This window comes from Pristis pectinata, chromosome 18 (genome assembly GCF_009764475.1).
Source record: "Pristis pectinata isolate sPriPec2 chromosome 18, sPriPec2.1.pri, whole genome shotgun sequence".
Lineage (NCBI taxonomy): Eukaryota > Metazoa > Chordata > Chondrichthyes > Rhinopristiformes > Pristidae > Pristis > Pristis pectinata.
The window spans coordinates 22,328,617-22,347,514 of record NC_067422.1 but is presented as its reverse complement, the minus strand read 5'-3'; the positions used below and the strand labels follow the sequence as shown (position 1 = coordinate 22,347,514).

Here is an 18,898-nt window from a genome sequence, read left to right as displayed (position 1 = left end):
GTCTTTTACACAAAATCTTAAGCCGATGTTCTCTGCCTTTTCAGGTGAATGCACAATACCTCATTGCACTATTTAGGAAACAAGTCAAGAGCACTATCAATGTCCTATGTAACATTTATTTGGCAACTGTGTATCGTCTAGAAAATTCAATACTTTCTTAATTAAATCAGGTTTACTTATAAATGAAACTAAATAGAACAAAATATGCACAAGTATATAAATTAGAGAATTAGGTGCTGTTTTATTAATATACAATTTTCTTGGCTTACATTTTTCTGTGGAAAACATTAACAGCCCATTCCAGAATAAGTTGATCTAACAATATTAAACAATTAATAATATACAATTAATCAAATACAGTGAAATTTAACAGAAGAACCAAACTGAATTAATAAGGTTCAGATGAAAACAGTTGTTCAAGGTTCCAATTTCTGCTAAATAAAGGACATTCAAAAGCTGACAAATAAGCAATCAAGTATAACAACTTTTGTTTTCTCTGCTAGAACTTGTGCATTAAAGGCTATTATCTCACAACTATTTTATATAAATACCAAAATATATTGGAAAATAGTTCTAGAGTGAAAAGTAGCATATGTAAACACACTATTTTAAAAAAAGGGAGAGATCACAGGACTACATATGAATTAGCCTGATAACTGTAAGGAAAATGCTGGAAACGTATTGAAGTGCTGGTAAACCACTTAGTAAATAACAAGATTTAAGAGTAAGCATGGATTTATTCATATTTCTTGCCAATACCCTGTCAGAATCTATACTGGCTCTCAGAGCAATCCCATCATTCTCATTATCTCCCCCCACTCTGCCCCAACAACCCTGTACTCTTAACACGAACTCCAATTCACCCACCTACACTAGGGGCAATTTACAGGAGCCAATTAACCTAACAGTCAGCATATCTTTGGTATTTTGGAGAAAACTGGATTCCCTGGGGTAAACCCACAACGTCATGGGAGAATGTGCAACCTCCACACAGATAGCATTGGAGGTCTGAATTGAACCCAGGAGACTGGAGGTCTGAGATAGCAGTCACTACCTGCAGTGCCATTGTGTTGCTCTGTTGGGTTTTTTGTTTGAGGTTGTAATGAAGACAATAAGTGTAAACAAGTTGATATGGTGCATTCAAACTTGAAGGCCTTCAAAAAGATGCCATATCAGAGGTTATCAAACAAAATTAGAACATATGAGATTTGGGATGATTACTGGCATGAACTGAGTATTAGTTGACAGACAGTACAGTGGGGAAAAAATATGTGACAGTGGGGTGCTGCAGGGGTCAGTGCGTGATGAGGGGACCAACTGCAATATATTCAAGTTTGCTGATAGTACTAAGCCAGGTGGCAATGTGGATTGAGAGGTGAATGCAGAAAGGCTTCTCTACCCAAGAGAGTTCTGGAGGCTCAATTGCTTATATTCGAGAGACTGATTTTGTTTTTGGATATTAAAGGAATCAAGAACTATTTGTGAATGCAGAAAAGTGTCCCTGAGATAAAAGGTCAACCGTGATCTCACAGAATGTCAGAACAGGCCAAAAGGGGCTGAAAGCCCCCTCCTACTTCTATTTCATACTTTCCTAAAAACATAATTTACAACAATCCTTTCTCAGATTGAAACAGACCCAATCCCATTTTTGGAAAAAGCCATGTAATTTTTTTTTAAGGTAAGCACTTTCAAATTAGAAAAATGGACATCAATGAAGTCTTCAAACAAGCTCTACTCTAGCTTCAAAAGGTAATAAAAAAAAAAGTTTCATCTGCTCAGTCATAGGAAGTATGAATCTATTCAGCATTGAAAACTGGCTAGGCCCTGGAACACTAACATAGATAAATAAACTTACAACACTGAAATCCACTTAAATCGTACAGCCACCAGATTCTGTTTGAGTTATTAAACTAGAATACTTATATAAAGTTTAATGGCAGGTAATTTGCTTCAAAGCGAATTACTATCATATTAAATCAAGTTATCCTCAAACTGAAAGAGAAAAAATGGTGAACAAAGCATTCTACTCTTTCTAAGCAGTCTCAACTCTGAAAAGTAACGAATACCGGTTAATGGTAAGCAAACACGACAGCGTCAATTTATAATCCAAGACAGACTGTATAAACGATAAATATAGATTTGATTCTATTTCAATTTTAATACCAACTTCACTGTTTTTGTTTAATTCAATAAAGTAAAAACCAAATAATGGTTTCCAGGAATTCTGCGATCACTCCAAATGTAGCATTCTTTGCAAGTACGATTCCATATTACTCATCATTTGTTTCATCACAGATCCTATATTCATCTGAAAATAAATAGACTGGATTAGCTTTTTATTTATTTACTCTCTTGCAAAGCTTTCAAACATTTACACGAAATTGTCAATGCACACTAAGGACATTTTCTATTTATGCAATATTTTGGTAGCTTTTAGTACAGTGTATTCAAAAGCTACCAAAATATTCAAGCTTAAAGCCCAAAACCTGCCAACATTTGAATGAACACTTATACTTCCAACTATCCCCAAAGACTACACGTGTTAAATCTGGAAAACTCACTTCCAATCAGTCAAATTGGAGTTGCTCCATGTTTTTGGTGGTGATGATGGGTAGAACAGGATGAAATATAGTATATTCTGATTCTACTTTCGACCAATCATTGTTCAAGTCTTCCTTTCAGAAACTCCACTGACAGGATTAGAAATTTATCCCATGGAGGCCAGAAATAAATTCCTTTTCTAGGGGAATTCAAAGGATTATTTTGATCACAGGAACAGAAGTCAACCATTTAGTATCACATTATATGTTTGCTTTTAGAACTACAACAATACTTTCTCAGACTGGAACAGACCCAATCCCATTTTTGGAAAAGGCCATGTAATTTTTTGTAAGATAAGTACTTTCAAATTAAAAAGTGAACATCAATGAAGTCTTCAAGCAACTTTACTCGAGCTTTAAATGGCAATAAAAGAAAAAAAAAGGTTTACCTACTCAGTAATAGGAAGTATGAATCTTTATTCAGCATTGAAAACTGGCTAGGCCCTGGAACACATCCCCTTGAAAAAAACACTCTGTGCGGCATAATGAGCATAGATCCACATAGAACCTTTACCCTACCTGATTAAGGATAAACTGTATGCCTGCCTGTGGTAAGCAAGGAAATTTGAAAATTTCCAATAATTGTTTGCAGTATAATTGACATCTCAATTAATGGACATGTCAGAAGAAAATCTCCATTTATTCTGTATGCAGTATTATACATGAACACTACAACTTGTAAAATGTTCACACCTGTTACTGCCCAGATTAACTTTCATTAATCTAGGTCAAGGGTTTAACTGCTGAATATGTGCAAAATCCAGTAGTTAAGATCCAAGACCATATCACTGCTGTTGTGTGAGACAAGTACTAGCTTTTTTTTAAGAACACCTCCCAATCCTTATCCTGTCTGTTGCAAATCCATAACAACTTGATTAATCTAAATGAAATCCAACCACAGATCCCATTAGAATTTTTTTTGAAAAGGTGTTTAATACACATTTCATGAAAACAAATGCACTTCTAAAAATATTTTTAAAAATGTTTTGAGCACCTCCCAAAACATCAAAACAGAGCAGTGTGTTATATGCCAGAGTTATGCGAAGTCTTATCATTAGCCATCTGTCTTGATCTAACCCCATTACCACATCTTTCTAGTCATCACTCCTCATGTACTTAACAAGCTTCCTCTTAAATGCATCTGGGATGTTCACCTCAAATGAAAAACATTGTGATGCTGGAGGAACTCTGCAGGCCAGGCAGTGTCCATGGAGAAAGGCAGGCAGTCAATGTTTCGGGTCAGGACCCTTCAGCATAATTCCTTAAGTCCTGAAGAAGGGTCCTGACCCGAAATGTTGACCGCCTGCCTTTCTCCACGGACACTGCCTGGCCTGCTGAGTGTCTCCAGCATCATAGTGTTTTTCATCTAGATTCCAGCATCTGCAGTCCTTTGTGTTCACCTCAAATACTCCTTCTGGAGGAACCTTCCACATTTTTAACATTCGCTGGGTAAAAGTTTCTCCTGGATTCCTATTAACTCTTATTTTTGGACTTCCACATAAGCCATTTTTTTTTTACACACCATTTTAAAAGCTATAGTCAAGTCTCCAGCTTGAAACCAAGAAATATGATTTTATTCTTGTACATTAGTGGATCAGAAAGGAAACAAAAGCTTGGCACTGTAAATAGTACAGCCATTCAATTGTGTCCCCGAAGTCCCCACAAGCATATGTATACAAAGAGTATTCGAGGTGAACACGAGAAACAAAGGACTGCAGATGCTGGAATCTAGACGAAAAAACATTATCATGCTACATAATTCAGCATTCATAACTCTCTGGGGGAGAAAGAATTGCGAAGATATATAAACAACTAAAAGAAAAAAAATCCTCCCCTGCTCAATCTTAAACGGCTAACCCCCTTATCCGAGACTATAAACCCTGCACCAGAGATAACATGCTCACAGTATAAGCCTTGTCAAATTTACCTGAGCCCTCACAACCTTGTTTCAATCGGATCATATCAATCTTGTAAAGTGCAGAATTATTCTGCACAATCTGATATCCCTTTCTCACTCCAGAATCACACTGCAAAACAATTAAGGAGTATTTTCTTAATCAACTTGTTTGCCGGTTCCATGTGTCCCAGACAGGTTTGGAGAGGTCTTGCCACCAACATGCCGTGAACGCTGCCCAGGCCCCATGTGCTCGCCCTCCCCGGCCCCCCGCTCACTTACCCTCCGCCACCAACACCTCCTGTCCCCACCCCCAGCTCCCTCTCCCGGGCCTCCGCTCCCTCACCCCCCCCCCCCCCCCCGGGTCTCCGCTCCGCTCCCTCACCTCCCCCCCCCCCCCACGGGTCTCCGCTCCGCTCCCTCACCTCCTCCCCCCCGGTCTCCGCTCCTCACCTCCCCCCCCCCACCGGTCTCCGCTCCCTCACCTCCCCCCACCGGTCTCCGCTCCCTCACCTCCCCCCCCCCACCGGTCTCGGCTCCCTCACCTCCCCCCCCCCCCGGTCTCCGCTCCCTCACCTCCCCCCCCCCGGTCTCCGCTCCCTCACCTCCCCCCCCCCCGGTCTCCGCTCCCTCACCTCCCCCCCCCCCCGGTCTCCGCTCCCTCACCTCCCCCCCCCCCGGTCTCCGCTCCCTCACCTCCCCCCCCCCCCGGTCTCCGCTCCCTCACCTCCCCCCCCCCCCGGTCTCCGCTCCCTCACCTCCCCCCCCCCCCCCCGGTCTCCGCTCCCTCACCTCCCCCCCCCCCCGGTCTCCGCTCCCTCACCTCCCCCCCCCCGGTCTCCGCTCCCTCACCTCCGCTCCCAACGTTGCCTCACCCCCGCTCCCAACGTTGCCTCACCCCCGCTCCCAACGTTGCCTCACCCCTCCGTCCCCCAACGTCCCTCCCCACAGCGCCCCGCTGCTGCTGGAGGGCCGACGGGATGGTGACGGGCGGCGGAAAGATCCAGGCCCGGACCCCGAGCGCCCCCGCCGGCCGCCGCTTCTACGAGCAGCAGGTAAATTCAGTGCAAAACCTTTTCAAATCTTTGAGAGCAACGCCCCTCCCGCTATCAACCCCTCATCCTGTGTCATCGCTGATTTGCACTGAAGCCCCTGTATTTGGGGAAGGGGCTCGCACAAACCAGCATCCGACCGCTGCTGTAATTTTACAGCAACCAGAATGTGTGAACCGCCCCCCCCCGACCATTGCACTGACAATGCTGAAAAGGTGAGACCCAAAACAGATAAAAAAATGATGAATCTCTCCCCGACTCATCCTCCCCTCCCTCCCCCTCCTCGCCCCTTCCCCCTCCACCTTCCTCCCTCCCTCCCTCCCCCCTCCTCCCCCCTCCCCCCTCCCCCCCCCCTCCCCCCTCCTCCCCCCTCCCCCCCCCTCCCCCCTCCCTCTCCCCCTCCCCCCTCCCTCTCCCCCTCCCCCCCTCTCCCCCCTCCCCCCTCCCTCTCCCCCTCCCCCTCCCCTCCCCCTCCCTCCCCCTCCCTCCCCCTCCCTCCCCCTCCCTCCCTCCCCTCCCTCCCCCTCCCTCCCCCTCCCCTCCCTCCCCCTCCCTCCCCCTCCCTCCCTCCCCCTCCCTCCCCCTCCCTCCCCTCCCCCTCCCTCCCCTCCCCCTCCCTCCCCCTCCCTCCCCTCCCTCCCCTCCCCCTCCCTCCCCCCCTCCCCCTCCCTCCCCCCCTCCCCCCTCCCCCCTCCCTCCCCCCCTCCCCCCTCCCCCCTCCCCCCTCCCCCCTCCCCCTTCCTCCCCCCTCCCCCCTCCCCCCTCCCCCTTCCTCCCCCTCCCCCCTCCCCCCCTCCCCCTTCCTCCCCCCTCCCCCCTCCCCCCTCCCCCTTCCTCCCCCCTCCCCCCTCCCCCCTCCCCCCTCCCCCCTCCCCCTTCCTCCCCCCTCCCCCCTCCCCCTTCCTCCCCCCTCCCCCCTCCCCCTTCCTCCCCCCTCCCCCCTCCCCCTTCCTCCCTCCCCCCCCTCCCCCTCCCCCTCCCCCTTCCTCCCCCCTCCCCCCTCCTCCCTCCTCCCCCCTCCCCCTTCCTCCCCCCTCCCCCCTCCCCCTTCCTCCCTCCCCCTCCCCCTTCCTCCCTCCCCCTTCCTCCCTCCCCCTCCTCCCTCCCCCTCCCCCTTCCTCCCTCCCCCTCCCCCTCCCCCTTCCTCCCTCCCCCTCCCCCTCCCCCTCCCCCTTCCTCCCTCCCCCTCCCCCTTCCTCCCTCCCCCTCCCCCTCCCCCTTCCTCCCTCCCCCTCCCCCTTCCTCCCTCCCCCTCCCCCTTCCTCCCTCCCCCTCCCCCTCCCCCTTCCTCCCTCCCCCTCCCCTCCCCCTTCCTCCCTCCCCCTCCCCCTCCCCCTTCCTCCCTCCCCCTCCCCCTTCCTCCCTCCCCCTCCCCCTTCCTCCCTCCCCCTCCCCCTCCCCCTTCCCCTTCTCCCCCCTCCTCCCCCTCCTCCCCCTCCTCCCCCTCCCCCTCCCCCCCCTCCTCCCCCTCCCCCTCCCCCCCTTCCCCCTCCCCCCCTCCTCCCCCTCCCCCTCCCCCCCCTTCCCCCTCCCCCCCCTTCCCCCTCCCCCCCCTCCCTTCCTCCCTCCCCCCCTCCCTTCCTCCCTCCCCCCCCTCCCTTCCTCCCTCCCCCACTCCCTTCCTCCCTCCCCCCCTCCCTTCCTCCCTCCCCCCCCCCTCCTCCCTCCCCCCCCCTCCTCCCTCCCCCCCCTCCCTTCCTCCCTCCCCCCCCCTCCCTTCCTCCCTCCCCCCCTCCCTTCCTCCCTCCCCCCCCTCCCTTCCTCCCTCCCCCCCCCCCCTCCCTTCCTCCCTCCCCCCCCTCCCTTCCTCCCTCCCCCCCCTCCCTTCCTCCCTCCCCCCCACCTCCCCCCATGATGGACATCATGCTGATCTATATCAAGGTCTGGTGTGTGCCACATGGGAGAGCTTGATTTCCTTATTGACTCACTAAGAGATGCCATTATTTAGCAGAACACTGTGCCCTTTGTGAGCAGACTGCAGCTGTGTATTTGCTGATGCTTCACTTCGTAAGGATGCTAATGGATATGTGATTTGAAGTTCTGGTCCAGCCACATTGGCGCTATGGCCACAAAAGCACACCAATGCCTCTGATTCCTCAGAAAGTTAAGAAAATGCTGCAAGTCCCCAATGACTCTTACCAATTTTTACTGATATACCATAGAAAGCATTCTAGAGAGACATAAGAGACTGATGATGATTGACCTGCTGGGTTCCTCCAGCAGATTGTTGCATAGAAAGGATCCTACCTGGATGCATCACAGCTTGGTATCTGCTCTGCCCAAGACCGCAAGAAATTTCAGAGTTGTGAATGCAGCTCAGTCCATCACACAAACCAGCCTCCATTGACTCCGTCTACGTTTCCTGCTGCTTCGGGAAAGCAGCTAACATAATCAAGATCCACTCCCACCCTGGTCATTCTCTCTTCTCCCCTCTCCCATTGGGCAGAAGATTTGAAAGCTTGTACCACCAGACTTGAGGACAGCTTCTATCTCACTGTTATCAGAATCTTGAATGGACCTCTCATACACTGAAGATGAACTCTTGATCTCCCAATCTACCTCATTGTGGCCCTTGTAATTTATTTGTTTATCTGCACTGCACTTTCTTTGTAGCCAAAATACTATATGCTGTATTCTGTTTTTCTTTTTACTACCTTGATGTGCTTATGCATGGTATGATCTGTCTGGATAGGATGCAAACAAAGGTTTTTCACTGTATTTCGGTACTGATAAAACCAATATCATTACCAATACCTTGACAGCCGATGAAAAACACTTTTCAAATACAAAGGGATATGGCACTTGAAATAAGAGAGACATGCCATACTTGCTGTATGATTAAAGTGATGAATGAGTGCAGCATCTAATATAAAGTCAATTCCTGTCTAGGAATTCTTGTTCTGCTTTTCAAAGTCTTCTAATGGTACTCACTGAATGAAGAACTCCTGTGGGAGACTGAAGAATGTGAGCAAGGTCGCATCAGAAAATAAAACATTGCTGCCTTTTCTCTGGAACTCTTCATTTCTCCACAGGATTAAAGGCTACATAAACAGTTAAGGGAGCATTAGTCAGAAGTGATATATTGAGCAGGGTAATGTGGCAATGGAGTGATCACACATGACTCTTGTGAAACCTACACTCAGCTCCAGGGACCTAGGTTCAATCCTGACCCCAGGTATTGATAGTGTACAGTTTGCTCATCTTTTTCTGTGAATGTGTGGGATTCCACAGATGCTGCCTGTCCTGCTGAGTTCTCCTGCATTTTCTTTTTTTATTTATGAGTTCTCATAATGTCAGTGGTGTGGTTGTTTAAGTGGCAAGAATGCAGCATGTTTTACTCTGCTTTTTTGTGACTTAAATAACAGTCATTTTCTGGAACTTTGAGCTCCATTTTACATTGGGAGGGGTTGAAATATGCATTGTAAGACAATTGATGTCATTAGATGTGTGTCTAATATTGGGAAAATGTAGTAGGTGCCAATGTGAATTGAAACTATAACTGACCAATCCCATTTACAGTTAGCATGAATTTACCTGAAATGATTGTTAAGATGATTTATTGAATTGTACAGCTGCTATGAAAGACTGTGAAATGTGATCCAATTTCTAGGCAACCAAGGAGCAGAAAACATAGGTAGGCATAGTTTATAGGCCCCCTAAGACTATTAATCAAGACAGTTGGACAGTCTATCAATCAAGAACAAATGGGGATGTAACAAAGGTAATGCAATAATCATGAGGGACTTTAATCTTCATATTGACTTGGAAAATCCAACTGGTGAAGTTAGTCTTGAGGAGGTGTTCATTAAATACATTCAAGACAGTTTCCTAAAACATGGCATTTTGGAGTTGACCGGGGAATAGGCAATTTTATACTATTATGTAATGAATCAGAATTTATTTGTAATCTCTTGTAAGGGATCCCCTGGGGCAGAATGATCATAATGAGATAGAATTTTATACTTTAGGGTATAAACAAGTCAGAAACTGGATCCTTAAACTTAAAGACAATTTCTTAGGTCTGAAGGACAAGTATGGTTGATTGGAAAACTTGATTAAATGTAAGATCGTACATACGCCATGGGAAATATTGAAAGAAATATTTAAATCCTGACAAATACACATTCCATTAATAAAGATTCTATTGGAAAAGTGATTCATCTGTGGCTAATTAAAGAAGTAGAGGGTGCTATTAGATTGAAATACACAGTTCATGAAGTTGCAAAGAATAGCAGTAGAAATGCGCATGGGGAGGGAATTTTAGAAACCAGCAAAGAAAAGCTATCAGTACTTAAAGAGGAAGGGAACAGCAGATTAAATGTTGGAGCATTAGAAGTTGAGACAGGGCAGTAAGTAATGGAGAATAAGGAAATTGCAGTGATATTAAACAAATATTTTGCATCTGCCTTCACAGGACGTGACACTGGAAGCAGACCAAACTAGATTGATAAACAAGGGGCAAAAGAGAATGAAAAACTTAAAACAATTAAAATCACCAGAGAAAGAGCACTAGGCAAATTAAAATGGAACTAAAGTGACAAATTCATGGCCTGCATCCTAGGGTTCCAAAAGAGTTGGCTACAGATATAGCAGAGACATAGGTTATCGTCTTCCAAAAGTCCCTAGATACTGGAAAGGTTCTAGCAGATTGGAAAACATAAAAATGTAACATGCTATTCAAGAAAGTAGGGAAAGAGAAAAACAGGGAATTAAAGGCCACTTCGCCTATAATCCATCGTCGGGTAAATGTCGGGTAAAACCATTGGTTGACTGCAGTTCATAGATCAGTTCTTTCCAGACTTCCACATTTGTACAATGGACTGCAAGCTGGAGGTCAAATGCTGGTGCTGATGTATTGAGATGAGGGGTTGGATGTACTTTGTACCAGGGATGGCTGGCTTATATAATACAACTCCATTTACTGGAATAGCTTGTTAACCTTGTCCCATTTATTTGAAGGAAGTTGTTGACCTTGATTGTAAATGTAAGTTTTTTATTTTAGTTAACATATGCTTCTGGGTTTTTAACTTAGTTAATTAGTTCAATCCTTTTGAATTGCTTTTTAATGTCTTCATTCATCACAGGTATTTTAAATCAGTTCAGAGGCCTTTGGAAGCAATATTAAGTATATTCAAGGGAAGGAAGGGCCCTGGGCCTAGGGATCCACCATCTGCAGCTCAAATACAGCTTGCGGGCTGCTGTACTTTCCAAGTCCTCTAGTACAAGTTGGACCAGCAGGGTCACGAGAGTAAGTGTGGTTTGGGAGTAGCATGAAAACAACTGTGGTATTGCACAGAACCAAACATGATCTACCTAAGTATTTCCAGAATATAGCATGGCTTTGTGGAAAGTAAATTGTGTTTAACATGTTTGTTAGGGTTATTTGAGGATGTAACTAATAATTTAGGTAAATGAGAGCCAGTGATTCTTGTGTATTTAGATTTCCAAAAGGCATTTGATAAAGTACATACTGTAATGCACAGGATAAGGATGGGTGGCGTGGGTAGTAACATCTTACAAAAGATAGAGGATTGGTTAACAAACATAAAACAAAGGGCAAGGATAAATGGTTCATTTTTAAATTGGCAAGAGTAACTAATGGAATGCCTTAGGGATCAATGTTGGGCTTCTGCTAGTTACAGTCTATATTAATGACTTACCTAAAGAGAGCGAGTGTAATGTGTCCATGTTTGCTCATGCTACAAAGATAGGTTGGTAAGTAAGTTGTGAGGAGGGCACAGAGTGTCTATAAAAGGGATAACAATGGCCAAAATAATGACAGATGGAGTAGAATGAGGGGAAATAAGAGGTTATCCACTTTGGGAAGAAGAATAGAAAATCATAGTATTATTTTAATTGTGTGAGACGTGTTGGTGTCCAGTTGGATCTGAGTATCCTCATATAAGAAACACATGAAGTTGGCACACAGGTATAGCAAGTAATTAAGAAATTGAAGTGAGTACAAGATGAGGAAATCTGGCCACTACTGAACAGGGTTTTGGTGAGACCACATCTGGTGTACTGTGTGGAGTTTTGCTTTCATTTTTTTAAGGAAGAATATAGTCATATTGGAGGAAGACAGTTGTTGTGAAGAAAGATTAAAAAGATGGCTGAAACACACCAGAGTTGAAAAGAATATGATGTGATCTCATGAAATATACAAGAATTCTGACTGAGTAGATGCTATGATGATATTTCCTCTGGTGGGGGGAGTCTGGAACTTAAGGCCTTTTTTAGGTTAAGGTGTTGACTATTTAAGCCTGAGATGAGGATGCATTTCTTTCTGGGTGTTGTGAATGTTTGGAATTGTCCATCCTGGAGATCTGTGGGTGCAGTTGTTAAGTATATTCAAGGCTGAGATGTACATATTTTTGGACTACAGTAGAATTGAAGATTATGGGTATTGGGGAGGAAGTAGAGATGAAGCCAAATATTAGATTAAGCATGATCATGCCTGGGGGGAACTGGGGGAGTTGAGTTATAAGGAGAGGGTCAATAGGCTGGGACTTTTTTTCCCTGGAGCATAGGAGGCTGAGGGGTGACTTTGTAGAGGTTTATTAAATCATAAAGGGAATAAATAAGGTAGATGGTCACAGTCTTTTTCTCAGGGTAGAGGAGTTTAAAACTAGAGGTCAAAGATTTAAGGTGAGAGGGGAAAAGTTTAAAAGGGACCTGAGGGACAACTTTTTTCACACAAAGTGTGGTGGGTATCTGGAACAAGCTTCCAGAGGAAGCTGTAGAGGCAGCTACAATTACAATGTTTAAAAGACATTTGGATAGGTACGTGGATAGAAAAGGCCTAGAGGAATATGGGCCAAATACTGGCAAATGGGACTAGCTCCAATAGACATCTTGGTCAGCATGGACGAGTTGGACTGAAGGGACTGTTTCCGTGCTGTATAACTCTGTGACACTAGAAGAAAGTATTTTCAGGAATGTTAAGAAATACATTTATAAAGTTTTGTTTTCCATTTAGATAAGATATCTTTATTAGTCACATGTACATCGAAACACACAGTGAAATGCATCTTTTGTGTAGAGTGTTCTGGGGGTAGCCGGCAATTGTCGCCACGCTTCTGGCGCCAACATAGCATGCCCACAACTTCCCAACCTGAATGTCTTTGGAATGTGGGAGGAAACCGGAGCACCCAGAGGAAATCCACGTAGTCACGGGGAGAATGTACAAACTCCTTACAGACAGCGGTTAAAACAAGTTTCTCAGTAGAATAGAATGTAAAACTTTGTTTTGCTAACAACAAATTGCATTTATAAAATCTTATAGTAAAACTTGATGAAGTTTCTTTCTGGGAGCATTATCAGCCATCATTTGACACCAAGCACCACATATAAAGATATTAAGACTAGTGACTAAAAGTTTGGTTAAAGAGGTAAGTATTAAAGAGAGTCTTAAAGGAAGACAGAGAAGTAGAGAGGCATTAATGTCGAGAACTTTGGACCTCAGCAGCTGAAGGCACTCCTGCCCAAGATGAAGCTATTAGAACCAGGGATGAGCTGGAGCTTGAAATGGAGAAACTCCAAGGAGGTGTGAGCAGCTGTAGGGTTGGAGAAGGTGAAAAGGGGTGAAATTATGAAGGGAATTGAATACAAGATTAATAACTTTAAAATTGAGGCTTTGCTGAACTGGAAACAAATACAGTAATACAGTATAGAACAGCAACACAGATGTGATGGATAAAGGTGATGGTGCAAGCTAGGATCTGGGCAGCAATGTTTTTAATGAGCTTACAAAAGGTGGAATGTGGGAGATTGGCCAGGAAAGCACCGGAATAACAAAGTGTGGAGGTAATTAAGACATGCAGACCTAGATTGGCCTGCATTGGCCATCTGGCAGTTCTGGCAAATGCCTGAAGGGCGAGTGCAATTGAGGACTGGTGGGGCTGGTCTTCAAGCAAAAATTAAATGAAATAGCAAATGTAATCAATGCTAAGATAATAAGCACGCTATCCACTTCTTATTTTTAGTCAATTTCTTGTGATTCATTTAACATTGCTAAATCACATGAAGTCTCGAATTTCAAAGGGACTTCATCTGTGATTTCTGTTCGGTAACTTAATTACTGTTCTGATAATGGGAAAAATTGGATCAACCTTACCTGGATAACCCTCAACAGGCTGTCCCATATCCAGACAATACACTACCCAAAAGTTGAAAGCCAAACAAAACAAAGGGTGAGGCGAGAAAATCAAAGAAAAATCTAGAGACCTATAAAAATAAATATGTGAAAATAATGCATTTGTTCTGTCCTCATGCATCGAATCAAAGTAAGTCTTTTCCTGGGCCTAAAGAGAGCACATTTGCTGAAGATATTCCTGGGCCTGAAGAGAGCACATCAAAATGATCAGCAAGAGGTAAATGGTACTGAAGAAAGCAAGCCAGAACAGGAGGGAAGAGAAATGTCAGGAAAGAAACTAAACCAGTAATGCTACAGGTTGTCTGCAGTTCAATTATTTTGTGTTTCCATTTTGTTTAATAAAGCATAGGAAAAAGATAATTTACTAATACAGAGGCCTACATATAATAAAATAACTAAAAAGTAAGGTATATTTCACTATTTACAAGTACTTACTTAATTAAGCACTAGTGTTCAAAAACCCATAAACTAAGTGAAAAAAAAAAATTCGGCATAAAGCCCATAGTTTGAAATTGGGCTGCTGTGCTTTAGATGTAAGGGCTGAATTTAGTTTCAGTTTGTCATTTAACACATGGATAAGGGTTATAGCAATAGATGAGCTGAATTTATTGGATCACAAAGGACATTTGATTAGTTCTGAATTCCTGTACTATCAACACCCTTGTTGCTTCATGTAATAGGTTACAGCTATTTTCAGCTACCAGCTGCAAAATAACATCTAATAGGAACAAGTTTTTAATTCTCTATGGCTTGGCCAAGCTAAAGCAGAAATAGTGTATGTCAAAGTTGTATGTTGGGTGCTGTTAGCCAGCTGGTAACATTTGGGCCAACTCAGTGGATTTGCTTTATTCCCTTCGTAAATGTGCAAGTTTCAAAACTGGAGTTTGTGATCTGGCTCACTGATTGTGCCTCACTGTATATGCAGTTCAGAAATTTCATAATGCCCCATTTATTCAACAATTAGACATGTCTTCCACTTCCAACTAAAAAGTTTAATGATTGGATCTTTGACCAGGTTTTTGTTAAATAATGATGTTGCAGTCTAGGTTTTGCACCTCTGATCCTCAGCATCTGGACTCTTAAAATGTCATTGACAAGCCTAAATCTTGGTGAATAGATGCTATCTTCGTACAGTGAAAGGTCAGGCTCAACCATGACTGTTGGTATTTTAACATTTAAACAAAATGAACCATAATCTCACTCTGTAGGGGGTTATATTTGGTAATTGTGACAGCTATAGAAGTTGCATTGATTTTAGAGCACTATTCACTACTCTCATATTGGTGTTGATGTGTCAGTTTTGGAGACTTACTTGTGCATCACATTTTTATTGGGCAAGCACAAGACCCTCTTTTAAAAAACAATTGGAAATTAAGGAGAAATTCTGAAATATATAGATAATGTATCAGGAATTGTTGTTCAGTGTATTGTATATTTTCTCTTTTTTTCCAATACAATGTGATGGACAACTTCATTATGCAGTTTCGGAATTAAATTAATTGTTTACAAACTTGAGTATCAGGACAAAACCTTCACAATTAACTATTTCACACTGAGTCTGTACAACATCTTAAAATAATCACAATTGTACTGATTCTGCAATGTATGTCAAGCATCATGATTGTCAGAGCGAAGCAGAAAATAGAACCTGAAAGTTTTTTTTTCACAAGGAAGAGAGAGAAAAAACTTTGATAAACCAGAACACCACCATTTGTTGTAGATATAGGGAGTGAACAGCTTGTTTATTTTCCTCCCCAGGAAGCAATATATTGAGGGATGGATGGCCTGTGAGATCCTGTAAAATTAAATATGTGTGTAATTTTTTTAAAGTAGCATATGATAGCAGCTTTTTAATTGATTTCGAGTGGCCTCATAAGATCTAGCTGGAATGATTTTTAATCCGATTGTTAAATTTTCAAATGAAACATTTGGTTGGGGGGTGTGTAGGGGGTAAATTTTATCCACTGTTTGTAACAGAATTGACATGACAATTGCTTGAAAACCAGGAAATAATACAAAAGAGTCAGTTTTGCTGGGTTTAGCATTACTTGTCTTTCGCCCTTTTAAAAGAAAGGGACTGAATTACAAAATCAATTAAGAAATAACTCTTTACTGAAGGAAAATTCGGTGGAGTCCAAATACCTGAAAAGCTAGTTTCTGTGCTATTTGCTTCATGTACCTAAAAAGTATATATAACTAAAGAGAAAAATTAACATGACTCCATTGTATTATGTCCACTGCTTTATAAAGGCTTAGGATTGGCAGCATTAGTTGGCCATATTATTTGAGGCCTAAACACATAATGTCTGATCATGGGGCACAGCTTCAAATGTAACATAGAGTGAGATGAGTTTTGCTTGTGTTTCCATGTCATTGTGCAAGAAGATCTGAGGATAACATTGAATGAGCAAAGAAAGAAAATTTAAGAGAAGAAAATGAAGGTATGAGGAATGTTTTCAGTGAGGAAATTAGATTTCTCTACTAATGAAGAGTAACTCACTAAAATTACACTGATAACTAGTAGTGATACTGAAAACAAATAGCTGTGCATGCAGCATTTACTTCTCTGTCTCCTCCCCTGCACTACCACTCCTCCCCAAAGGATTCTCGGAAAGCAGTTCTGTTGGAACATTATTGAGCTGCAGGTTGTGGCCAGCTACTGGGGAGAGCATTAGTGTGACTCTTGGTTACTAGCAATGACTGATGAAACATGTTTTATTCTGGGAAACTCCAGCACAATCCAGAAGAATTGGCAACCAAATACTCCCAATGAGCATGGCCACCTTCATTCTGGGAAAAAAAACTTTGCATACGTGAGTGTGATGTTTCTGCCTGTACATTTCTATACAAGAAAAGACTAGATTTTCTATCTCCTACTGCAAGTATGTATCATGTGTGAATTTGTATGCAAGAATGCAGCAAAAATGATTCAATGGTTTCTGCATGTTTTCTCTCTCTGAAGACAAGAGAGAGAAACATTTCCATTCAGGTCATGTCTCACATAGGCAAAGAACAAGCAAGCTAGTAAAGGACATTTATCTTGAATAGCATTTTCTAATTTGCTCCCAGATAGGACACACTTGCTTTTATATTCTTTGTCTCTTCCTTCCATTCAGTTTATACCTGTGGCCTTCCACTTCTAAAGCACCCTCACAGCAGAAATCCCAATCAGAAAAAGGGGTAGTTTCTACATATTGCTTCCAGCAGCCATGCCGTCACAAAACAGAGAGTTTGCAAAACTAAAAATTCTCTCCCTAATTAAGGAATACCAGCCATAATTTAAGAATGGATAGATGACTGAATTTAAGCGCATATATTTTCCATTTCTGGAGACCTATTTAAATGAAGTGAAAGAACAGTCCCCTGCTGAATTCAACAATGCCAGCTCTCCCTCTTGTGCATATGAACACATCCATGGCACAAGCAAGCTGACACTGGTAACCTCAAAAAATCTGAAGCTTTAATACTTACTCTTCAGCCTTGATAAGAGCTTTGCCTAAGCAAGGTAAAATGAAAAAGCAGACTTGTAATTTATTTTCCCATTAAATGTACCTTCAAAATTAGAAAGGCGAAAACACGAATGCTCTTGTTTACATGGATCAGGGTTAAGATAAGGTATTGCTTCTCATTCATGGATAGCTTAATACAAGCTTAGAAGTTCAGTGATCAAATGTTACTACTGCCTGCAATCTTTCAGCATCCTTAGCAGCTGAGAATATGGTAACAAATATAAAAGGCTGGAAATTGTATCTGTTATTTTAGTCAAAACAAAATTGTCTCAGGACAGAGACCAGTTATTTGAAGCATCATTTTAAATACTCAATTTTAAGTAAAAATGTAATTGAAATATCATGAGGGTGAACACAAACCATAACTTAAAGTAATAAAATCTGAAGAGAATTCAAAGATTAATCCTTTAAAAAATAATTTTATGACTATAGTAAAAGATTTTTATTGTTTAAAGATTAAATAATACTATTTTGCCTAAAGTATGTATGAATGTTTTCAGATTATACTTTTTAAACATTTTAGCAATCAACATTTATGGCATCAATTTCTTGCAAATTTCAGAATTTTTGCAGAGTTGATATCATAAAAAATGCACGTTGCCAATATAGATAAGGACATATTGAGTTAACATACAAAGTGAATTAGTGCACCAGGAGAGCATCTTCAGAACACTAGGTGTTGCTATAATACTACTTTTGCATCAAGATAATGTAGCAATTCATGGTTTGTGAAAGAAATAAAGCGGCTATGATAGAGAGGCTAATGCATTCTAGCTATCCTGGTTGGATTATGATCTGTCAGTCAGCATCTTATCCCCTACCCTAATCATCTGTCCAAAAGGTTGAAGCCGAGGTTGTTGGTAGCTGCTTGTATTAGGTCTGGCGGTTGAGTAAAATGATTCTCACCTCGGGGACTCTGAGGATGCCCTGCCTAAGTGTGTCAATGGAATAGTCATATGGCTCTGAATAACAGCAAGCTCTGATCATGAGAGGAGACAACCTTCAAGCAACTAAGGTGCGTTTTACCTGCAGTCTCCTTGACTCATCTTTAGCTGATAATTTTGGGGTATCTTCAGTATCTTGTATTCATCACTAGTTCCTGAAAAAGTCACCATAAAGCTAGGAGCAGCATCACTTCAGCTTGAACAAAGACTCACAGTGCAGATGGAAATCCTGGCACATTGGTTTTAAATCCAGCGAGTCAAAAGTTGTGGATGGATTTTATATGCTTTGACTTGAATGATTTCCTGAAATCTTCTAGATATGTACTATGATCAAAGTCTAATATTTAAAAACTAACTCATTTTAAACTGGACTAGTTTATATTAGAGGATAATTATTTTTCTCAGATAAAGATGTACTTGCTTTCAAAAAATTCTACAAACTCGGATGGTAAAATAATGGTGCGAAGGTTCCTTGTAACCTTAAGGCCTTTTAGGTAAGTTTCTCATTTTAATTGAAAAATTATATTTATAAATTATTTTGCATTGTTTACAGATGACTGATTGGACCCATATAGAACTCGTGTGTAAAGTAAAACTTGCACTTTATTCTCATTGCACCTGCTGCTAATCTGTATGGCACTATATCTTGCTTTATGTTTTTCATTTTGAAAAAAACAGCTTGATGATAGCAGAGCCTGTAAGGTTTTCTTCAGTTGTGCTCTGAGATTATCTTGAACTGGATATGCT

The 18,898-nt window shown here is 42.6% G+C and overlaps 1 protein-coding gene and 1 long non-coding RNA gene across 2 annotated transcripts in view; one reads left to right on the top strand and one right to left on the bottom strand.

The window, feature by feature from the left end:
- Positions 1–218: 218 nt before the first annotated feature.
- On the bottom strand, positions 219–5,544 carry LOC127579995 (uncharacterized). The gene is made up of 3 exons (XR_007957759.1): positions 5,347–5,544; positions 4,528–4,627; positions 219–2,308 (listed from the first exon to the last, which is right to left on the bottom strand). It is a non-coding gene; the product is annotated as an uncharacterized LOC127579995 (long non-coding RNA).
- A 12,607-nt stretch (positions 5,545–18,151) lies between these two features.
- The window catches only part of LOC127580118 (alpha-1,6-mannosylglycoprotein 6-beta-N-acetylglucosaminyltransferase B), a 577,216-nt gene continuing 576,469 nt past the window's right edge, over positions 18,152–18,898 (top strand). Inside the window, exon 1 of the mRNA XM_052033330.1 lies at positions 18,152–18,645. Coding sequence (XP_051889290.1) covers positions 18,563–18,645 — 83 coding nt within the window. The 5' untranslated portion in view covers positions 18,152–18,562. The remainder of the gene's footprint in view (positions 18,646–18,898) is intronic.